Consider the following 24,940-nt stretch of genomic DNA (forward strand, 5'->3'; position numbering starts at 1 on the left):
CCCACAGAACCCACTCTTTATGTCCGTGGGAGTGGATCTGATTTTTTAGTGCTGATTTTATATGTGGATGATATGCTCATCACGGGCCCAGATACTCAGCAAATTGCAGCTTTCAAGGCTGATTTGCAGCAGATTTTTGACATGTCAGACATGGGACGGCTCCATTATTATTTGGGCATTCAGTTTGCTCATGTTGAGGGGGGTATCATGATGTCTCAGTCCAAGTATATTGGACAGCTCCTTGATCGTTTTTCAGTTTGAGAATCGCAAGCCAATCCCTACTCCAGTGGACCTTGGCTTCAAATTCTCAGCTCATGATGGGAGCCCACCATGCGATATCACTCTTTATCAGCAGGCTGTTGGATGCCTTATTTATTTATGTCACACCAGACCTGACTTGCAGTATGCAGTATCTCAGCTCAGCAGATTCATGCACATGCCCAGTTCACAGCATTGGCAGGCAGTGAAGAGAGCCTTCAGATATCTCAGAGGCACTCAGGATTTAGCCCTCTTTTATAGTGATCAGGGTTCACTTACCATGCATGCTTCCACGGATAGTGATTGGGTAGGATGTTTCGACACCAGAGTGTCACATACTGGCAATTGTTTTTTGCTTGGCAATTCATGTATCCCTTGGCTCAGCAAGAAGTAACCAACAATTGCCACGTCTAGGTGTGAGGCTGAATACAGGGCAGCTTTCACCGCTACAGTAGAGTGCGTTTGGCTTCGACAGTTACTTACAGATCTTGGTATTCGCCAGACATCCTCCACTATTGTCTACACTGACAGTCAGAGTGCTTTGGCCATTTCACGTAACCCAGTGTTTCATGCGCGTACCAAGCATATTGAAGTTCATTATCATTATGTTCGGGAGCGGTTGTCAGCAGGAGACATAGAGTTGTCCTATCTTCCCACAGAGGACAACATAGCAGATATGTTTACAAAGGCACTTCCTCGTCCCAAGTTCGAAGTCTTTCGACAGGCTTTACACTTGGTTCCCTTTGTTACATGATCTGACATCCCTTGTACATTCATAGGTGGCTATATCCTTTTGGATGAACATGTGCCACCATGACCAGAAAATACCAGGTATTCTGAGACGTTTCCAGAGTACTTCAGCCCATCCCATGGAGGGGGGTTTGTAGGCCATCCTCTGGTGGTTCTAGTGATGCCCTATAGGCCATGGTATGTGCCTTGTAGGCATAAATAAAGACACCTAAGTGTTAGTGTCTTTTAGGCCACATGGGACACTTAGTCCTATGTGACACCTAGGACACTTAGTCCTAGGTCTAGGTACTTGTAACTTGTAGTCCTTTGTTTTTGATTATCTAATCCAAGTTTAACGTGACGGCTAAGGCTTGTGCTACGTTTTGCTATCTGTACTCTCTCTCTCTCTCAAGCGATCCTACAGTCCCATAACTTCGAGAGCACGTTCATTCTTGGTCTCCCATGTGCTGATCTTTTTTGAAGACTTGTTGCCAATAGGCTTCTTCTCAGTACCTGCAACCACACTCCACAAGCCCTTTTCCATGAAATAAAACCTCAAGCTCAACTGCCATGTAGCAAAATTCACTCCAATGATTATAAATACTTTCGCAACTGACTCGGTTTTCGCTTCCATCTACTTTCTTTCTACGTTCAAACGACCTATATCTTTCTTCACAAATCTTTGAAACCTCATAGATCTCTCAGGTCGTCGCTTTGATACCACTGAAGATTTCTAGACATGCAATCGTGTAGATTAAGATATGCATGCGAAAGAGAACACCATTGTAAACTAAAGAGCAGATAATTATTCATTCATGCAATGTAAAAGACACATATGGGATCCTCCGCATCCCTATTGGGTTGTAGGAGGACCCAACTATATAGATTCATCCATAATAGAAGACACAAGACAATCAACCATGCATACATTGACACTCTTGGCATTGAGCCATGAAAGTCTCATCGAAGGAGAGTTGGAGCTGTCACGCACTGCATAGATCACGGCGAAACGCAGGAGAGAACCGAAACGTCTGCATGAATAAGATGCAGGCATCACGCACACCGCCAATGCTCATAGGCTCATCCAAGTGTCCATGCATCCTGCCAAGTGGCACAAAGCCTACCAGCCCCCCCTAACCCATGCTTAGGTTGTATCCATTCCAACACCCCCCGCTATCTATCCAGATTTGTAAATTATGAGCTCAACACATTATAGATGACAAGAGCCAAAATTGCCAATTTGTAGTCAAGCATGGCAAACAAGCTTCTTCTTGTTCTAGAGTGGTTTACTCCCCCAGCTATATGGTGAGGTAGAAAGTAGCAGAGGAGAGGGTCTCATGCTCTTGGATCCCTGCCTTCCTCTCCTTAGCCATGTGGCGTGCTCTTGCTTTTATGGGACATTGCATTGAGAAGGTTATGAGATCATTCCATAGATTTTTCTTAGCCGAGCCCCAAGTGGTCTATGTGGTCTAAAAAGTAAAGATGGTGTGCCTCTATTTCATTGTGTGGGTAGTAGCTAATGCAATGCCGTCACGGTCCATGTGAGCTTTTGATAGGTTTGATGTGTGATGTCCCTAGTAGTGGTTCTAGCTACTCTCCATTCCGCATGGTGCATGGCTGTGATAAGCAAAGAGGCATTGCTGAGCTGCTGACGGCGGATAGTTTTGGTGTCCTGCAACGGAAGAAGTTGGAGAGCTTTCTTTATATGGGTATATCAATCCTAGGAGCCCATCTTACTCACGAGAATGCTTCTGCTTGGAAATACTCATTTGGGAGAGACTAAAATGAAATACTGTAGTCTTCACATGGAGTAGTACCTTGAATGAAGGGAATGTGGAAACTTTTTTATTACCCTTCTCCTTTAGTACTAGCCTTTGTCATGGGTGAGTCTGCCCTTCAGCTCCGGAGTGCTGATAGAAACTCAGCACAATTTTTTTTGTATAAATGGATGCTTAGGCGTGCGTGGATGTGTGATATATATGTACGAAAGCATACTGCTACATCCGCCAAAAGTAACGAATGACAATGAGGGATGAACTAAAAAAGAGACCAGTCCTTTAGAAGATGAGTGAGTTCAAGACAAGGTACTGGCTGAAAGTCATGCAACATCTGTGCCAATAAATGCCAAAGGCCTCTATGATATTTTCCGAAGCTAAAACACGTGTTGTTGTAAGAAAGGACATCACATTGCGAGCTTCGTTAGGCACATCACCCAATGTGTGTGTGTGTGCGTGCGTAGACAGAGGAATCTCTCTCTCACTCTCTCTCTCTGCGTGCGTTGTTCATCAGGGAGATCACCAGATACAGAGAGAGATTCCTCAGAGAGCACCGTCGCATCCCTGCCAGAGACCTGGTTATTCATGAGGAGCAGGACGAGGCGCAGGACCATGAGCACAGAGATAGCCCATCTTGCCAGAGAGCACCGATGGTTCCACCCCGAGGATGTACATATGACATGATCCGGCAGCACCGCAGGATGATCTTACACAGAGGCCGTACCCGTCGCTTTATTTCTAGACGACGGAGGATGATGGCAGATTTTCGGAGGAGATTGCTCCATGGAGACTTGGCACCGCCAGCAGCCCATTTGACACTTGCCCAGATCTTCACACTCATGGCAGGAGGCATGGTCGATGGCCATGACTTCCATCATTTCTTTGGATCACAGACCCCTTAGGGAAGACGATGTTCCTCATATTCCATATTTTACATTTTGTATCTAGGCAATTTTGGTACTCTATTTCATTTCATTTTGTATCTAGGATTTTTGTAGCCATTTTTGGCATCTTAGCGGTATTACGATGAGGCCACCTAGTTGGCGCATCGTTGATGATGTATTTTCCTTTCGGATGATTTTGTGTCCCATAGGCCATGTATGGCCTTCCGTGGACCTTTAATAAAATTTCTTTCTTTCTTTCTTTCTGTCTCTCTCTCTCACACACACACATACACACACACACTTTTTTTTTTGTGAGAAGAAATATTTTATTGCTGTGAAATAATTACATTCATAGTTACTCCAAAAGCAGAGTAACTACTACTCAACTGAAAATTTCAGTATAAGCCATACATACATCATGATCAATCAAATGAGTCTGAAAGCAATCATAAAACGATTGCCGCAGAGATTGTTTGAAAAAAACGAAAGATGGAAAAGTAGGATCACCAAAGACTATATGATTTATGTCCATCCATAGAGTCCAAAGTGCCCAGTAGCGCATCCAAACAAAAAATAAATCAAAACCTTGTCTAGCGGGATGAAAACCAAATAACCAGAAGAACCTGCTAAAAGTAACAGTAGGAAATCTCGCTCGAAGTCCTTGACGAATGAGGGCGAGGAAATCACAAGTATGTGGACAGTGCCAGAAAATGTGAGGCACAGATTCAGCAGAATGTAGACATCTGTGGCAAACAGCCGGGGCAATATGTTTATGCTCGAGTAACTGCCCAGAGGGAAAAATGCCAAGTAGGACTCGCCAGAGGAAAAGTTGTTGCTGAAGAGGGACTTTATAATGCCAAATGAGACGCAGCCGCTTTCTCCACCACTTTGATGGGCGATCCATATGCCAAATAGAATTGGCTCTGTGAGAAACCCAAGGCGGAGGTAACAACACTTTATACAGAGAAGGCACTATGATATGTGAGAGCTTCAAAGGACGGGCTGAAGAAGAGGAAGAATGGAGAGTCCAATCCTCAAGCCTATCCTGAAGTTCCAAACGAGGTACCGGCAAGAAAGGTTGAAGCATTTCTGAAATTTTGTGCCATAAAGGACGATAATGAGCTCCCAAACCATACTTGCTAGTAGCCGCAGAAAAAGATAAAAGAGTGCTATCATCCTGAAGTACATCCTCCACAGAAGAAATACCTTTGAAAGATATAAAATAAGAACGCCTGGGTTCTTGTAAAGCCAAAGGAGGGTGGAATACTTTGGACCAATAAATATTCTCAGCCCTCAAGGAATTTCCCGACAAAGAATCCCTGCCATTAAGTGGGATAAAATATGCTTCCAATCAAGAAGCAAACGAGAGACAAAAGGGCAGCCTTTGATCTTGCCTTGAATAGAGCCAAATAGAAAATCCCACTGTGTAGGCTGCCAATGCCCAAAAACAGAAGTATCAATATGCAACAAAAGAGAGCGGATCATGAAAGCCCGCATTGCTCTCCATTGCAAAACATCCCAGTTTTTCATGTTCTCATCGAACACATAAGAATCCTGTGCCACTTTGTTAGGAAGATCCAGCACAAAAGCATCAGTCTTGTCTATTTACAAAGGCACACGGAAGAGACGAGCATGCACATCTTCTCTATTCACTCAGCATCAGGCCCACAAGGATGGTCCATAGACTGTGGATGTGTCATGCTGCACCTTCTAGCTCTAGTTCATACTTTGGACGCGAAGGAGGGGGGGGGGGGGGGGGGGGGGGGGTATATATATTACATGTGTGTGTGTGTGTGTAGCAGAGTTACGGGAAACGGAAACGGAAACGGAAACGGAAACGTTTCGGGATTTTTGAGAGGGGGTGAAACGGGAAATGCCACGTCATCAAGGGGGTTTACAAAAGGGGGTTTAGAGTAACGCATACACACATTTAGAGTGCTCTACCTTCAAAAAAAGTGCACAATAAGCTATAGCTCTACCTAGTACCATTAATATTGATTGTAACTTTGAACTTTGGAGATTCAAGTTTCATTGTTCAACCAGTTACCAATCACACAATGCAAATTTCAATTACGCAAGGTGGGGTAATTTATAAATCCTATAACAAGTTACAAAATGGAAAAATGATTTATGATTCATGATATTTAAGAAACCAATCATCATTCATAAATGGTAATTCAGCTTTCAAAGCCCAAATGTCATAGTAACAAAAAGAAAGCTGAAACCCAAAAAAGAATCATCTGGGCTATGAAATCCAATATATTTGTCATGCGTATACTCATGTCTCATCTTGTTAAGCAAACGCAAGTTTGCATTAACAAAGACAAGATCATTGACCCGTTGCGTTCGCAGACGATTTCTCTTCTTTGTGTGGATATGGGCAAAGCTACTCCACAAACGCTCACAAGAAGAGGAGATGCAAGCTTGGCTTAGAATGCGGATGGCAAGCTTTTGCAACTCGGGGGAATCAGCTCCATAATCCTCCCACCATGTAACAGCTGCAACTCGAAATTTGAAATTCCAAAACTCATAAATTTCAGATTTCTAATTTTGTATTAAATAACAAATTACAAGTTCCTAAAATCTGAAAATTAAAATGAGTTAATATTACCTATCATGCTGTGCATCTGGCCATCCATACATGCCTTCCTTATTGCGATAATTGGCAAGCTGGTCTTTTATCCTCCGCCGTCCATCAGGAGTTGGCACCATCTTTTGAAGAGTGAGGTTCCAACCACGAACAACCTCTGCATCACTCTGTTGTGCACTTGCCTTGTGTTGAAATTCCGGGTCCAACACAAAGGCAGCTGCATGCATGGGAGAGTAATATTGATTCCATCTGCTCACATCCAACTCTTCCAATTCTCTCAACCTTTGGGGATCCTTTTCTATTTCTCTGATATTCTCAATCATCCGATCCATCCCCTCATACACCTTACCAAGAAAAGGCATATCTCCATCAACTCGGTTAAGCAGCTTCACAATAGGCACACATAGATCAACAATGTGAGATGCATCAGCCCAAAATTCATCACTGCCTATGCACAAGTCATAACAATAAATTCCAAGAGCCTGCCTAGAAGTGGGCCATGCGCACAACTTATTTCAGTGCAGGTCTCATTTCAAGGAGCCTGCGAAGCATCAAAAAGTTGTATGCAAATCTTGTCTCTACATACTTCAAAAGCTCCTTGTTGGCAAATTTACGGTTCACAGCAAGAGAAAAATTATGTCGTGTGATGAAGTTAACCACCTCTTTTCCATTGTCAATAACATTCTTGATCCAATCCAATTTGCCAATGTCTTTCAATAAATTATTCAAGCAATGTGCTACACAAGCACTCCAGTGGATATGAGGATACTTTTGCTCCAATAATGCACCTGCTGCCTTATTGGTATTTTTCCCATCTGAAACAAGTTGCAAAACATTAGACGGCCCCACATATTCCACTGCATCTGCCCACATTTGCATCAATATAGGTGCTGTTTTTTGTTGCACTCCACACTCTATGGAGTGTATGTAGAGTGCAGATCCCCTACAATATGCAAGGATACCCTCTAGTGAGTGACTTCGCACATCACTCCATCCATCTGCAACCAAACTTACCCCATACTTTACCCATTTCTCTTTCACAGGTTCAATAGCTTGCTTAACTACCACCACCTCATCCTCTAGAAGCTTGCCCCTCAAAGCATCAAATGTGGGAGGGGTATATGTGGATCCAAATGTTTTGATTTCTGACACCATCTCTTTGAAGTAGGGTGATCTAGCAACATTGAAGCTAATCCCCATTGGAGTAAAAAAATCGGGCCACAGCTGCATCTACTTGTGCCTTCCTTTGCGGATGCCATGATGTGTAAAGACTGCCCTGCCTATGTGAAGTAGACCGAGATGTAGCAGGAGCTCCATGTGCACTCGCAGAAGAAGAAGCCGTAGTAGCAGAGGGAAGAGGACTGCGAAATGCAGTGGCCTGCTGAACACGTGTTGCATGAGCACCTGAAGAAGCTCCTACACCAGTGGAAGCCATTGTCTTTGCCCTTTTTGTAGTGGGCAATACTTCAACCTCTCTTTGCAACCTTTCTTTCTCTTGTGGTGAGATTACGGAGCATAGCCCAATCCCCCCATCCTTAATGCCAAGAAGATGACATTTGACCCTATCAGGGTTCCCTCCTCGCTCCAATCCACACCATCTGCATCTAAACTTGCGAGCTCCTCCTTTCTTGGAGTCATACTTGCCTACCAAATCAACTTGGCTCCACCAATAATTTGATTGGGTGAACTCCTTCTCTTGCTGAGGGACAACGCTTTGTGAAGCCATATCCATGAGCAAAAAGAGCACTTGTACAAGCTGCAATAGATCAAATTTCAAAGGGAAAAGCCAAGAATCAATGGTTGCAGCCAAAAAACAGCAAGATGTTTGTGGCAAGAGAAGCATAGAGAAAGGAAATATGCTCACCAAAGCCAAGTGTCAAAAAGAGCAGCCACTCATAGGGCTGGGACTTGGGACTCGGGAGAGAACCAGGCGGGCAAGAAATCGGGGGGGAGAGCAGCAGGCAGAAGAGCAAAAAAACGCGATGGCGCGGGCGGCATTTTTTTTGTTTTGCCCTCTTTTTAGGTCACGCCCGAAACGGCACCAAAAACGGCGCGTTTTGGGTTTGAAACGGCGTTTCAGATGCCGTTTCGGCGTTTCGGATCGCCATTTCAGCCTGCGTTTCGGGTTTCGGGGCCGTTTCGCGTTTCGAGGGGTCTGGCACGGGGGAAACACCGTTTCAGGCCTTTGTTGCGCCGTTCTGGCGTTTCAGCGTAACTATGGTGTGTAGTGTGAGAGAGAGAGCTATGGAGCTTTGCATGTTGCCCCAGCCCCATCTAGGGATCATGTGCCTCCTCCGTGAGCTCGTCAGCGCCAAATCCTCTCCAACAGGCGTCGCACCACTACAGCTTGCTCGTACCTGCTATACGGTAGTCCCATATAGGTTTCCGTCCCTGTTCCGTATTGGTTTCACCAGGCCTGACTACTGCTGTTCGTCCGTACTTGTTGTATGATCGGTTTGTCCATACTTCTGTACAAGTTCCGTACCTGCACGGTATGTTCGTCCATACGCTTTCCGTGCCTGCTGCACACTCTCTGCTCGCGTTTGATCGCCAGTTCTCCTCTGCTCTCCTTCTCTGTTGCTTTCCTTGCTAGTCCCCTGGGTTTTTTTGCCTTTCACCTCTCCCTGTGCATGCAATTCTTCTTCCACTGTCTTTTTCCTCTCCTTCTAGGCTTTCTTTTCTTGCTGTTTTTTCATGTTCAGCTTGCCCTTCTTTATGGCTTCGGTGAAGACTTACTCGCACAAAAAGCAAAAGCAGGATTTGGGTCAAGATGACCCTGTGCATGCTTCGCTTGGGGCTCAACTGGTTTATGATGTTATGCATGAAGGATTTGAAGATAGCCGTAAGGATTGGAACGACACTACTCCCACTGTTGGGATAATGGTGGAGGTCAATGACATTGTGGATCCGGTGCGAGAATATGCTAAGCATGATGTGTTTATTTTCTTTCTGGGCCGTATGCCAGCTGCAACTGATGTGGGTAATTGGTTGACACGCACTTTCGATGGTTGTTTTGTACGCAAAGTGCAGCGAGGGGCTTCTTTGAAGTATTATGGTGGATGAACAGCATAAGCAGATGCTCTTGGAACATTCTCCTCTTTTTTATGGGCAGCAAATGGTGCATGTTCTCCCATGGTCACCTACCAGGGACTATCAAGCTTTGATCAGACATCGTTGTTCGGTGTGGGTGGAAGTAGTGGACTTCCCTCAATGCCTGGCTTCTCTGTTGCCAAAAATTGCAGCTTCTTTGGGCAAGGTTGCACCAAGGCAAAATGGCAACTCTAATAGATTTTGCATTTTGTGGGATACAAATAACCCCAGTCATAAAAGTCTTATGGTGTTACTGTCAACAGTGTTGCTATGGGAAGTGCTTTTTATAAACTTAAATGAGGATTATTTGCAGGAGCTTGCTTTGAATGCAAGAAGTTTGGGCACATGGTTCGCAATGTCCTCTGGTTTTACACAAGATGACTCCAGATGCTATGCCTGCTCAAATGGATCCTAAGGATTCTCCTGACTCTTCTCTGCTTAAAAAGAAGCCAAACAAACCTGCTCTTGCAGCTCAGAATAAGGGAAAAGCTCCAGTTGTGTCAAATGGAAATGCCTCTTCTTTGATGCCTTCTACTTCTCAATTGAAAGTAAAGGAAAAGACTTTGCAGGAAGCTTGGCAGAGAATCCAAGAAAAACTGTGACAGCACGGAGACCTCTCCCTCCTCGTACATGGAATAGTTCTTCTTCAAATGGTCATTCTCTTGAAGAAAAATCAGGAATCGGTATTACTTGGGCTGTTGTGACAGCAAGTCGCACCCTCTTCCCTGAAGAGGAAATTATAGGTCTTTTGTCTTCTCCACAGACACTTGTATCCTCTCAGGGTTTGGGGCCGGATCCTAATATTGAAATGCAGACTTGGTACTTTTGGTGTACATATTCTGTAAATAGGTTGTCACATATAAAATGTTTGACTCTCAAGAAGTGAAAACTTGTCTGGGGCTATCTCAATCAATTACAGCGTGACATAGTGGGATTGCAAGAGCATAACCAGCATATGTATGCTGGTCATTATGGGCATTTTGCTGGGTCCGACATATTTTATGCGGGTGAGCATTCCTTTTCGGGTGTAGTTTTTCTGGTGAAACATGAGTTTCAGCTAGTTCTTGCTCTCAATGATAGCCAAGGAAGATGGCTGATTATACAATGTCTCATTTAGGGAGGAATTTTTGAATTTGCCTCGGTTAGTGCACCTCAATCTTCTCATAGTAGAGGCTTAATTTGGGCTGATATGCAAGGCTACCCCTGGAGAGAGCATGCCTTTATTTGTGGGGATTTTAATAAAGGTTGATAATACTTCTAGCCATTCTCATATGTTGGCTTCTGAGCGCCATCATTGGTCAAATCTATTACTTCAACTCAGTCTTGTTGACCTTTGGAAAGAATCACAATCAATGTTGTCAGGTTATACTTTTTAGTATAATGCTCAATCTTCTTATCATGCCCGTTTAAATCGTTGGTACAGGGTTAATCCTCAACAATATGACTATCTCACTACTAAATTATTGGTGGATTATGCTTTTACGCATTCAGATCATGCCCCTTTGTGGTTGAGGATCTCTCTTCATGAAATGCCTGGCGATCGGCTCACACAAAGAAGGCTACTCGTTGTGAACAATAGCTACTTGGAGCTGATGCATACAAGGCCATGGTTTATGAAGCTGTCCACCCCCTTTTGCAATAGCCTCACTTTGGCATTGACTATGCTTGGGAAGCTTTCATTGCTAGGATGCAAGTAGTTATTCGCAATTATGGCAAAAATTACATGAAGACATTGAGAGAGAATGTTGCTCATGCCAAAGTGATGTGTCAATTTTTTACTCAGTTGAGTCATGTTCGAAATCTTTCTATGGAAGAAAATCAGATTTTATGCCAGGCTAAAGATTGTCTCCGATACAATGACAATAGAAAAATCTCTAAATGGGAGACACGGGCACGACAGAGGGCTTTTTTGGATAAAGGATGTTCATCCAAAGCCTTTTTCAAAGGCTTACACTATAAGAAGCATTCTCAAAGTATTTGCAGGGCTCTTCTCTTTGATGTTGTTTGGACTTCTTCTCGAGCACAGCTTGCTACAGCTTGTGTTCATTTTTCTGCTCAATTTGGGAAAGCAGATACTCCATCATAGGAGGTTATTTTAGCAAGGCATATATTATTACAGCATGTCACTCCCATTGTCACCCCATCTCCTGGCTGGGATGGTCTCACTGTTGAATTCTTCTTACCTTATTGGGATCTCCTCAAGTCTCCTTTGCTGCAAATGATAAATAGTGCTTGGCAAAATCAATACATGCCGGATTCTTGGAAGAAAGGGCTTGTAAAGCTTTTGCCTAAGAAGCCAATTTGTGAATCTTTGGCTGATTGGAGGCCTATCACTTTGATGCCTGTCATTTATAAGATCGTCATGAAAATGGAGGTTGATCGTATCAACAAATATTTGCATGATGGTTTTCATCCAGTGCAATATGGTTTTATTCCTTGTAGGATATCATTGACAATATTGCATATGCCTATGTTGGGTTGAGTATGCCAAGTATACAGAGCAGGATGTTCTCTTGTTGCAAGTAGATATTGTAAAGGCTTGCGGGCGCAGAGGGCCGGGCGAAAGGAAGGGCACAGGACATATTGGCGGAGGTCTGCAGATTCATGTGTGCAACAACGTCTTGGTTGGCTCCCGTGTGCGAGCTGGGACCTGCTGAAATAAACCGGCAGAAGTTCGTACAAAAAGGACAAGTTTTGGAGGTCCCAGACTAGAGGCTGGTAACCAAGGTGCGAGTTTTGGAGGAAGATATTTCTGATTCTTGCAAACCTTGGATTTTGGAGCCCCTGAGGTGAGGGCTTTCTCTGAATTTTCTGGTCTTTGGACGGGGAATGGGGTGTCCTAACGGGGTGACTCCCCAAATGTTTGGAGTTTTTTGTGTTGCTGCTGATTGGAGGGAGCTTGGAGCTGCTTGGTGAGCTTGCCCCCCCCCCCCACGCTGCCCTGCTGCCCGCTGCTCGCTGCCCTCCGCTCCTCCTCGCCTCCCTTCCGCCTCACCCTTCCCTCAGCCTCCGCTCCGCCCTGCCTCCTCCGCCTTCTCGCTCTCTCGCCCCCCTTGCTGCTCCTCTGCCCCCGCTCCTCCCCTCCGTCCCGCCTCCTACCTCGCTTGCTCCCTGCCTCTCCCGCCCGAGCGCCTCTCCCTGCATCCTCCGCTTTCCCCCTCCCTCTTCCACCTCTTCCTCCCCCCACAGGCGCTCCCCCTTCCACTCCTCCACTTCATCCTCCTCTTCTCCTCTCCTTCCTCTCTCCTTCCCCTTCTCCCTTCTACCCCCCCTCCCGCCTCCTCAACCTCTCTCCTCCGCCGCTTTGCCTCGCCTCTGCCTCCTTCCTCGGATGCTCTTCTTCCTTTTCCTTTTCTCTCCTCTTCCTCTTTGCAGCGGGAGTATTTATGCTTGTTCAAGTGAAAGAAAATCTTGGTGGTTACCCTTGGTCTAGCCAGAGGGGCTCTATGGCAGCACCCTCGACTCCCACAGCCGTTAAGGTTCTTCTTTCCCGAGCAGACAAGCAACATGTATAGCGCGTGCTGCCTCGCTACATCATCATCCTCAAAGGGACACTAGTTCGAGAAAACTGCCCCAACCAAGTCATGTCCCTCCAAGCGTGAAGTCCCTCCCACCAGGACTCAAGGATGGCTAGGTCAATCTCTCATCCAATGCCCTGCCCCTCGCGGATGCGCTATGGCGCCAAGTCTCGCCTCTGCCTCCATAAGTAATCTGCTCCATTTGCCAAAAGATCGGGCCGGGCCACTGTCCCACTGTCCCAACCAATGTGCGTCTGCTATCCAAGCATACACCCCTCCTGATCTCGGATCTCTAGGTGCTACATAAGGGGCTGACGCTCAAACTCCTCTCTGCATCTGGGCGGAGCGTGGATAAGACCCCCTGATAGCCTCTGCCAGGCCCTGTGAAGGCTCCGCATCAAAGGGAAAGCCTTCCCTGTAAGGGGAGCCTCTGAGAAGATCCACCTGTGTGAGGGCTGCCACTGTCCTCCGATGCGTGGGGTATTCATGAGAAGCCCTCTCTATAAGAGGAGCTCCTAAGGCTCCGCACCTGGAGTGAGGCCGCGAACAACCAACTTGCCCAAGAGGGCTCTGCTCTGCATCTCCGGATCTATGATATCGAAGCCTCCCAGTGCCTATGGCATGATCACCGTTTGGCAAGCGACCCGGACTCTAGTATTCCGCGTGCCATCTGATCCTGCCCAAAGGAAGTTCCGAACAAACCGGCGCAGTTGCCCAATGCATCCTCTGTGAAAGCACCAATAGGAGGCGATATACCAAGCCATGGCGAGAAGGACCTGGTTTGCCACTAAGGCACGTCCTGCTAGGGAGAGCTTGGCCTAGCTCCAGCAGAGAAGCTCGCGCCAAACACTCTCTAGGACCGGGGCAATCTGCTGCTCTGCTGTAATATCAATACCAACCTGGCAACCGCGGTATCTCGCTATCTAACCCCTCGTATCCATCTAAAGCCAAAATCACTCCCCCACTCGCGGATCTCCTATGTCTCCTCCTGGCCCGTGAAGAAACCTATAGACTTTGTCCAGTTGATCCACGCACCCAAGGCCTCATAGTAGAGAGCCAAGGCTCCCCTGACTCTCTCCAAGCTCGTTGTGGTGCCCTCAACATACAAGGCCGTGTCATCTGCAAACTCAGGGTCAAGCAGTTCCTCCTCCTGACAGATTGGGAGCCTCAACCCTGTGAGGCCCGCCACCTGTAATCTCAAATAGTAGCCCAAGGTTTCTGCCACGAAAAGGAAGAGGAAAGGGGCAAGTGGGCAGCCCTAGCGGACCCCGAGCGCGAGAGAGGAAAGGCCTCGCCCGTACGTCCTCCGATAAGCATCTGGCTAGAGCTCCTCGCATAGAGCGCTGAAACTCCTCTAACCCATCTGTCTAAGAAACCCAATCTCTGCATAGTGCCCTCCAAGAAGGACCACTCCACCCTGTCATAGACCTTCTCAAAATCCAAGAGAAGAACGGCCAGCGGCTGTGACTCTTCCCTAGACCAATCCACTGCCTCCCAAAAAGTAAAGATGATGTCCAGGATGCTGCATTCCTGGATAAACCCCGTCTGTGTCGTGGATGATGTCCATAAGATGGAGCCATAACCGCAAGCTCAAGACCTTGGCGAGGATCTTGTAAGCGGTGTCAAGCAGAGTGATCGGTCTCCACTGCTGGATGTCAAACCTATCTCCCCCTTTCGGGATCAAACAAATCCAACCCCTGCTGAAGGACTGCGGAAGGGAGCCCGTGTCAAAAATCTCCTGGCATGCTAGTCGGAAAGGGGTGGAGATGATCTCCCAGAAGTTCCAGAAGAAGGCCATCTTCGCCAGGACACTTGTGGGTCGAGAGAGCCTTGAGGGCTTCCCAGAGCTCCTCATCGGTGAAAGGCACCTCTAGCCTACTGCATAAATCCTGCGAGACCACTGCCAGAACGTGATCCCAAACTACCTCTCGAGCAACTAAACCAGCTGGAGTCATCCTCTCCGTCTGAAAAAGCTGGCTGTAGAAATCTACGGTCAGGTCTAGTATCTCCTGCGAGTCAGTGTACACGATGCCATGTGGATCCCAGAGACGCTGTAGCTATGTGCCTTCCGAGCGAGGCCCAGTGGTCTGAAAGAACTACTTCGTCATCCTGTCCCGTTGCTGTACCCACCGGGCCCGAGACGAGTGATAAGAGAACTCAGCCTGCCGGATCTCTGTGTCTTGAAGCTCAAGGCGAGCACTTTGGAGCCTATCTCTAAGCCACTGGGAACCTGGGTCCTGCTCCCTAAGCCGCTCTATGGAGGTGAGGTCCCTCCTCAAAGCCCGCTCACAATCATAAAGCATCTTCCTCCGCCTAAGGGCGTGAGCCTGTAGCTCCTCACTGCTCGTCTGGTCGCATCGGCCACCCACGAAGCCCAACCCTCGCTCGGTATCATCTCTGAGTGCTCCCAAATCTCCGCCATGGCCTGCTGGATCCTCTCACCCTCTAGGAGGTCCTCTGGGATGCGGACCCCCTTCTAGGGGAGACCTCGACGGGGCTGCTCTAAGTACTACGGGATAGTGGTCTGACATCGTGATACTTGCCAAAAATCTTGATAGAGCCGCCTCTGTGCAGTGCCCAATCCCCAATATAGAAACGGTCTAGTCTCTCAAGCAGTCCATCATGTCTCCTCTGTCCAAGAAAGAATAGAAGGCTGCCAGGTATCCTGCTGAAATCTGGCTCTCACCACGCGTCTCTGCCACTGATCATGAAAATGAACTGCTCCCAAGTGCTACGCTCTGCTGCAGACATCTTAGCGAATGAGGCGCCGCCCTGCTTGTCCTCCCCAAACTCCAGGTTGTTGAAGTCTCCCCCAACAATCTAGGAGTCTACGTCCGGAAGACTCTCTATCAACCTCCTCTAAAAGGCCGGGCGGTACTGTCTGCACGCTAGGTCCTACACATTCAGGATCCCAATCCTGGACTCTCCCGACCTGGCTCCCATCCAAATTGCCCGTCCAAGGATAAGCTCGCCTAGGTCGTAGACCTCTGGAGCCAAAGTTTGTGAAACCGAGATGCAGACCCCTCCGCTCCATCGTACTGCATGGGACCACTCCTCCGGACCTCTCCATGGGAGGAGGAGGTGGTGACGCCGTCTGATGTCTACTGCTAAAAACATATTCTCCTGAATCAAAAGGATATCCACTGGCTGTCCTACAACGGCCCTCTGCAACTCCTGCTAGAGTATCACGTACTACGACTAACTACGAGCACGGTCATGGAGCCCATGCATGTTCCAACTCACTATGGTCCAACTCATGAGGACGAGGGTGCAACGAACAAGGCTCTCCTGTGCGTGGGTGCCTGTCTGCCTTAAGTGACTTTGCCGGGGGTTTTGAGGGCGAATAGTCCATGTCTGTGCAACGATGTTCTAGGGTGGATACCGGCTCAACGCCGATCTTCTGTGTCCACTTCATCATGAAGGAGACTTCCACCCCGAACTGCTCCGCACACTTCTGGAGGGGCCAGTAGTATGCATGGTCCACCGTGGTCTCAAGCGGCAATCTCATAACTCCTGCCGCCAAACCACATAACGGCTCCTCTCGCGTGAAGCTCAGCTAGAAATTCACCTCCGCCCCATGGGCGTACCAAAGATCTAGTCCATGTGCTCCCATCCACTCATCCATCATGCGTTCTATCTGGTTTCCCATAATAGCATCAAACACCTCTGGGGTCCACTTCTCCAACCCTGTAGAGGCAAACTAGAAGCTCCAAACGGGGTGTGTCTGAGAGCCCACTGCACTGATCAAATCCCCCTGCCGTGGCTGCAGGATCATAAGCGTTACCTCTAGCGGTAGAGCATAGGAGTCCGAGATCTCCAGGTAGTTCCAAGGTCCTAGCCTCCAGAAGTCCCGCAATAACGGGCGCCCAGGCTAGAGGTGAGGGACCGCTGACCTAGAGGATGAGCCCCATCCCTCTGCCTCCCTCCCTGGATGGGCCTGATCCTGCGGTAAGGGAGCACGTGGGGACGTCTTACCCTTGCCTGCTGGCAGAGGTGTCGAAGCTTGAAAGGAGGGGGAGGCTGAGGAACCTGCTGCGGAGGTGGAGAGGAGGGGTGCGGGGGCAGGAGGAGATGGAGGGACGGAGGGAAGGGGACGAGTGGTGAGAGTGACCACAGCAGGGGGCGGGGGCGGGGAGGAGGGAGCCCAGGGGAGGGGACTGGAGGGAAAAGCAGGGAGAGATGTGGAGGGGGATGGGAAGGGGGCAATCCCAGGCTTCCTCTGCTGCTCAGGCTCACTGAGGCTCTGGATCCGCTCCTCCTCAACCACAGTCTAACTATCGTCCGCCAACGCCACATCAAGAACTCGATGATGGTGCGAGGGTGGATCCGGACTCTGAACCTCTGCTACGTGAGGAACATCTGGCTGGGCGGTGGCCCCTTCCGTTGAGGGGGGTGAATCCCCACTCAAGGGCTCCTGCTACTGCTCCTCCTCGTCAGGTGCCTTGCGAGCCAACTTGTCTCTCTCTCTCTGTTTGGTCCTCTGCCTGCAGTGCTTGCGAACCTGCTTGCTTGGCTTCTTTTTCTCTTTAACCTAGGTCCAGTCCCCTTCTAAAGGAGTCACCCAGGGGGTCTGAGACTCATGCTGCTCCTATCTGAGGGGGCAAAAGACTCTGGTTTGCTGGCTCTCGGCATAGCCCCGGGGGCAATCTCTGGCGATGTGACCCATCTATCTGCACCAAAGACACTGGCCTAGCAGTCCAGAAATCTCCACACGATGACGAAGTGTGCCCCCCTTGAGAGTCTCAAGGAGAATCAACTCTGAAAGGGACTCTCGGCTCTCAACCACCAATCTGATCCCGGGGACTCCATCATTTTCTACAACTGAGACGGCCGACTCTAGCGAGGACTCGAGCACAGTGCCAAATGCTCGATCAATGGAGAAGAGAATGGCTCGATACTCCTTGGGGAGCCCTGGGAAGCGGAGCGTAACCGAAAAACAAGGAACATGATGTGTCGTGTCCATGTCCTCCACTGTAAACCCATGATACCAAGGAAAGAGGTAAACTAGGTGCGGGCCAAGGAGGATGGGGCTCTGCTTCACGAGTGTCAGGGCAGTGTCGGGGGAGCTCAGCTGAATGAGGAAAACGCCTCTTCCATAGATGGTGACCTCCTGAATGTGGTTGCCCTCTAACGCCAAGCTCGCCTGTAACCACCCGTCTCCGTGTAAACGTGAGGCTCACAATTCTGCCCACGAGCGCCTTGTCTTGGAGGGACTGAACTGCCTACCTCGGCTTCTACCGCGTCGGATCGGGAGACCTACTCCATTCGCTCATAGAGAGGGACCCGGAGATGGATGGGAGTCTTGATGGGATTCAGTGGCAGATGATTAGAGTGGTGGGATGTTTGGGAAAGGAGTGGCACATTGATCCTCCCAATATCTCAGAGCAGGATGCCCCCAGATGGCGTCTCTGGCTGTGGGAGGGTAGACCCTTGAGGGAGGTCCAGTGGGATTTAGGAGAGTGGTTCTGGCCCTCCAGGGGTGGCCTTGCTGAGCAGATGGATGAGATGGATGAGATGCCCTTCTTTTCATATACCACACGGATTGGCCTTGCCGAGTAGATGGATGAGATGCCCTTCTTTTCATATACCACACGGATTGGCCGGGGCTTCAGATGGACTCTTCGAGGTGGACCCCCTCGAGGGAGCGACACTGGGTGACCCAGAAAGTGCCCCGAGATGTCCGCTCTAGGTTTTGGACACAGCTATGGTCCAGTTTGCGGCCGAGGAAGATATCCTACTTCTTCTGGCTGGCTGCCCATGGAGGCTTACCCATCGGACCGTGGTTGGAGCAGATGCGAGTGGAGGGGCAGTGCCATTGTTGCTCTGGTGGTTTGCTGGAGACGATTCCGCACTGCTTATGGAGTTGTTGCAGAGCAGCGAGGATCTAGATGGGAGCCCTCCGGATCATAGCCCGCATGTAGAGTCTCTAGAGGGACTACACGTGGGGGATGGTGGCCTGGTTGACGGAGGGAGGACACGCGTTCCAAATTGATGAGGTCTCCTCAGCTTACGGGATAAAGGGTCAGAGCATACAGAGGATAGCGCTCCATGAGGTAGTCCCTCCGGATAGCCTAGCTCCCCTCTTTCCTCTGGAGGACAGCGTTTGGGAGGTGTTAGCCAGCATCACTTGTGGAACATTTGGGTGGCTCATTGCAATCTTGTGATGGGTGAGCACCAGGTTCCACTCTCGGCTACCATGGTTGCCATATGGCAGGATATCATCTATACTCTACGCTCCACCTGGGAGCGTGGGACTCCAACTTATAGAGCGACTATTGAGTGGCGAGCTCATTTTTGCAAGGCTTGGCCTGCAGGAGTCTTCTACATCTTCACTCCGCGAGGGATTCACTGGTTGTATAGTCCCCCCACTTGGCTGTTAGCCCTAGTACCAGAGATTCCGAAGGCAGTGAGCTGGGTTTCTCTGGAACAGGCCGGTTTCTCTTTCAGCCTTTTCCTGGTTTTTCCCCATACTCAGCACCTTTGGGGCTGCTGATTTGTATGAAGTTTTCCAAGCATTAATAGAAGGTTCCTTTCTTTGGGGAAAAAAAAAACAACGGGGTGACTCTTCCGTGCAAATAGACCCTTAAAACCCTTAAACTGTGAGGAAAAGAGACCCCTGTTCTCCCCAACGGAAAGTCGGATTGGAACAAGATTTTAAGGGAATGATCCACCCATCAAGTACCCTCTATAATGGTATCTAGAGCTCCAATTCAGTCAAAACAAGTAGCCCAAATGGAGTGTACCGGTTCACAGCATAAAACAAGGAAGAAAGGCTAAAAGAGAAGGAAGAAGAGGTCATTTGAAGTGGTTTTTTGACACAAGCGAAGCGGGAGTCAGATAAGTACCACCAACTCTACAACACTTGAATTTTGCTGTAAAATAAACCCCTTTTTTGAAATTACAGCAAGTCATTTTCTCTCTTGTATTACTAAAAGGAAAGAATGGAAGGAGAAGGGATATTTAAGAATGAACTTGTCCTTTTTCCTCCACTACCAAAAGGTGATAGAGAGAGAACACCATCACCTCCTCCTGAAGAGGATAATGTAGATGAGAGTTACACACATATTGAGTATGATAACCCATGTATAGAATTACCTTCATCTCTCCATTGGACAAGCAGAGGCCAAGTTGCCAACTACCAATATTTAAGCTTTTTCTTCAGTTTTGCAAGTATCAAGTCAGCTTGTTGGCGACGAGTAATCGTCTAACCCAGAGGATAACCAAGATGACCAACCAAGTGAGTGGGTTTCCCCCGGCCATAAAAGACTATGCCAGTCTTTTGAATCAATGTTAACAACTTAGATTTCTGAAAATTTACATGAAGACCGGCAGCTAAACCATATAAAGATAATGCCTCCCGCACAGTTGTCCATTCATCCATTGAAGCTGTCTCATATTACATTGTCATCTTTATATAAAGTTCTGCTATCTCCACCTTGGGCATCAGATAGGGCTAATCGGATTTGGGGTTTGCATCATCCAGTCAAATGGAGAAAAAGATTGAAACACATTTGGCACTCCAAGGTCCCTCTTCAAAAACAGGTCTTCTTATGGCTTGTTCTGTTGGGGGTTCTTCCGTCTGGACAGCTTTTATTATGCAGACGTATTGCTCCGTATATTTGTACTCAATGTTCGACTCTGATGGGAGTCTGTGTCTCATATCTTTTGGCACTGCCCCGAGACACGTGACTTCTTGGCCATCCTTAGGCAAAGATTGTGATTGAGATTTTCTCAAGCTTCTTTCGGGAAGCTTTTTTGGCTTTTCGGGATATATCCTTGACGGTAGGATTTGAGTTGTTCTTTATCTGGGTTCGTTACTGGGCACTGTGGACTCTCTAGAAAGATAGAAATCACAGTGTCTTTGGTGATCCTGTGTTTTCTCCTTTTGTTTTCTTTCCTCATTCTTTGCAGCAATCACTCTTTGATTGCGTGCAAACTCACTACATAGACTATGATCTATATTTGTCCTACATGGAGATTTTCTATTGATGTACTTTTCCAGCTTCCCAGTCTTAGGATAGCTTTCTTGTAATGTAAAGAATTCAAAGTTTTCACCCAAAAAAAAAAGTGTGTGTGTGTGGTTGCAGCATGTTTCTCCCATTGTCTCTCCTGTACAGGCTTTAGAGCTAGAAAGTCCTTTCACTGAAAGAGAATTATCGATGGAAATCTCCAGGATGGGATGGTCTTACAATTGAATTATTTCGTTCCGTACTATAGGGCGGAGTCAATGAATGCACCGTACAGCTGCAATAAATGCCTGAAATTCTCCGTACAGCAGTAGAACTGTCCACTGGGATATCCTTAAGTCAACTTTGTTGCGAATAATTTTTCTTGGGAAAAGCATGCCGGATTCTTGGAAAAAAGGGCTTGTTAAATTTCTTCCCAATAAGCAAATATGTGAAGCATTGGCTAATTGGAGGCCTATACTCTTATGCCTGTCATTTACAAGATCATCACTATAATGGTGGTTGATCGTATTAAAGGGTATTTACATGATGGCCTTCATCCGGCGCAATATGGTTTTGTTCCTCACTGGCATATCGCTGATAATATTGCAAATGCATATGTTGGAATAGAATATGACAAATACACTCAACAGGATGTCTTGTTATTGCAAGTTGACATTGCCAAAGCGTTTGACACAATTCAATATTATATTGCAAACCATGCATGCATTGGGTTTTGGACAGAAGTTGCAGCACATTATTTATTGGCTTTATAGTGACCACAAAGCCGCTTGCATACTGTCTGGAGATATCTCTGAAGCATGGACTCTCTGCTGTTTGGTTCGTCAGGGCTGTCCGCTTAGTGCGCTTTTATATGCCATAGCCACACATCCCATGCTTCAATACATGGATCATCTGGTAGCAACTAACATGCTTCATGGCTTTGAAATTCAAGGAAGCAGTGCCTTGATTGCTCAAGCTTATGCAAATGATTCCTTTTTTACACTTCAGAGTACAGAGCAGGATCTATCTTGCTTGATGCAGAGCTTGAGGACCATCTTTAGGATTGGACTCTTTCTTCACCATCTTGCCGTCCTTTTAGGCTATCACATATTACTCTATCTTCTTTATATAAAGTACTTCTGCCTCCGCCATGGATTTCTCAAAAGGCCAATCAGCTTTGGCAAATGAATCGTCCTGCAAAGTGGTGGTAGATGTTCTTGAGCTTCCTTGGGCAGCGTTTGAGAATTCGCTTTCCTAATGCTACCTTTGGGAAGTTTTTCTAGCTTTTTGGGATTCATCCACCCAGACATGAGTTTGATTTGTTTTTCACTTGGGATCGTTACTGGGAACTATGGACTCTATGGAAGGATAGAAATCATAGAATCTTTGGTGATCCTACATTTTCCACTCTCTTTTTTTAGGCACTCTTTGCAGCAATCTCTCTTTGATTGTCTGCAAACTCATTATATAGAACATGATGTATACTGGTCATATAGTGAGATTTTCGGTTATGTAATTTGGCATATCTCGTTTTTTGGGATAGCCAAACTGTAATATAAAGTATCAAAATTTTCACCCAAAAAAAAAGAAGTGTTGTTTGTGTGTGTGTGGCACTCTGAACTCTATGGAAGGACAGAAATCATAGTCTTTGGTGATCCTACTTTTTCTATTCTCTCTTTTTTCAGGTCCTCGTTGCAATAGATAGACTCTGATGTATACTTGTCATATACTGAGATCTTCTCTTGATGTATTTTGGCACATCCCATTTTGGGATAGTGACTCTGTAACATAAAGCAACAAAAATGTCTACCCCCCACCCCCCCCCCCCCCAAAAAAAAAAAAAAAAAGTGTCTGTATATGTACCTTCATAGCCTTATTAGTGCTGTGGAGTGCTTCTTTGTCCTTAGACGTGTTACAAGTTTCATCCTTTCTTATCACCTGTCACCTCCAAGGCCCCAGAGCAGCTTGCATGATTATGTCCCCTTGTATGAGTTATAATCCTTCCCTGCCTTTCTTATCACCATCCTTGGACACTGTTTGCTCGGTAACTGTAATGCTCTACTTCCTTCACTGGAGCCAGAGTTCTGAATCTCTCCCCCTGTTTTCATCACTATAGTGGCAAGGTTGGTTGGTCCCTTCACTGGAGCCAGGTTTCTGTTAAGGGACCTAGTTGGAAACTGTGAATCTGTGATTAAAAATCACCTTTGCATGGGGATCACGAATATCCTACATACAGAAATCTGAATGGAATCAACCAACTACAGCATACAGGCTGCAGCCCTCACAAATTTCCTTTACTAACAATGAGATTTTTCAGCAGTCTCACGGTCTACCATATATTCTGCTGACTGTAAAGTTAGGTGCTTGAGAGACTTAGCGGGGATGTTTAGGATAATTATAACAAAACTCAGCATTTTTCAAACTGTCATTGTATCTCTCTCATTTCCTGTTTGCACTTGGTTTTGATAAGAGATTTGCACTTAGATTATGAGTTCCTTTGTTTGGTTATTGTTGTCTGCAAAAACAGGAGGCCGGCTGCCTATTACATGGTATCCAGAGAGCTTTGTACAGGTTCCTATGACAGACATGAACATGCGATCTGATTTGTCTCGTGGTTATCCTGGTCGAAGTTACCGGTTTTATAGGGGTGATGCAGTATTCCACTTTGGCCATGGACTCAGTTACACAGAATTTTCTTCCTCAATTGTATCTGCTCCCTTAGAGGTTTTCTTGCCTTTTTGTATGAATCTTTTGTATGAGAAAGTTATTCTGGCTAATGCCACACAATCCACATGCATTGTCCCAAATGCCAGTGAGAACACCAAGCAAGATTATCAAGATGTGGGATTCGACTTAACTATCAGAGTAAAGAATCAGGGTAGCATGAGAGGAAGCCACTCAGTGCTGCTTTTTTCTGAACCTTCACCAGAACATTTTGGTAGCCCTCAAAAGCAGCTACTGGGTTTCAAACAGGTGCTCTTGGAAGCAGGGGAATTTTGTGATATTCGCTTCACAATACACCTCTATGAGCACATGGCAGTTGTCAATGAGTATGGCAAAAAACTCCTGCGCATTGGGCCTCATTGTCTAAAAATTAATAATATTCAACATACTATCCTAGTTAAGGTGGCTGGAGCAACTGAACAAGGGTTTTGCTAATATGCATTGTGTTCCTCTTTTCTTTCTATTGGAATTCTTTGATAATACCATTGTGCTGTTTCATTTCATCTCCTTGAATCCCATGTGGATACTTTACCCCAGAATGAGTCAAAACAATGTACAATTATTGTCTCGAATGTAAATCTTACAATACCAGTATAAACAAAGGATACCAAAGATAAACTTAAAAGACAATCGCTAATAGCATCCAATTGGACCACAGATATCAAGTCAGAATTCTTGTAACAGGAAGGGTGTTAAGACCCATCAATAGTTTTTAAAAGAAAGTTGATTGAGAAGACGAGGCTCTCCGTGCCACCGACTGCTAGCCCCAGCCCCCCCACCCCGCCTTGTCCCTCCGCCTTGTCCCTGTCCGCTTCCACCCCTCGACTTCACCTCTGCCGTCTGGCTCTCGTCTGCATTGTCTACCCCCCCTTTCCCCTTTGTTTTCTTGTGCCTCCCCCCTGCATACAGTGTGCCATCGTGCTTCTCCCCCCACCCTCTGTCGCACTTCCCTGCGGCTATTCTGCTGGCAGGCATGGGCTTCTTTTGGCCCTCCAGGCAGGCTTGCTGCTGCACCTGGTCATGGGGCTTTTTGCTCCCTCCCCTGGTCATTTGTACCTGTTTGAGGAGCTCAGATCCTCGCTCCTACTGCGTCCTTGGCTGTGGGAGCTTCTTCTCTTGGCCTCACTGGTTGTGAACCAGCTTGGCTGGCTGCCAGGTGGTGGGACTGAAGCACAGAAGCTGTTCCCTGCTCAAGTTGCCTTGTTTGGGGGCTGCTGCTCTCTGCGGAAACCTTTTCCCTCCTTTTTCCTTCTTTTTCCATCGTTCGTTTCCCCTTTCCTCTTTTTTCCTGCCTTTTCCTCCTCCTTCCTACTATCTATTGCTTTTGGTTCCAAGGATCAAAATCTTGCTGGTGACCTTTTTGGTCTGGCAAGAGGGGGCTCTCATGGCAGCCTAGTCGACCCCCACAGCTTTTCGGATTACA

General features: G+C 47.1%; 1 protein-coding gene across 1 annotated transcript in view; it reads left to right on the top strand.

The window, feature by feature from the left end:
* The window catches only part of LOC147891419 (putative beta-D-xylosidase 7), an 80,373-nt gene extending 56,332 nt beyond the window's left edge, over positions 1–24,041 (top strand). The window contains exon 7 of the mRNA XM_087389386.1: positions 23,321–24,041. Within this exon, the coding sequence (XP_087245512.1) occupies positions 23,321–23,952 (632 nt within the window). The 3' untranslated portion in view covers positions 23,953–24,041. The remainder of the gene's footprint in view (positions 1–23,320) is intronic.
* Positions 24,042–24,940: the final 899 nt, after the last annotated feature.

This window comes from Dipteris shenzhenensis, chromosome 18 (assembly GCF_047967505.1).
Source record: "Dipteris shenzhenensis isolate YYH24624 ecotype China chromosome 18, Dip_SZ_1.0, whole genome shotgun sequence".
NCBI lineage: Eukaryota > Viridiplantae > Streptophyta > Polypodiopsida > Gleicheniales > Dipteridaceae > Dipteris > Dipteris shenzhenensis.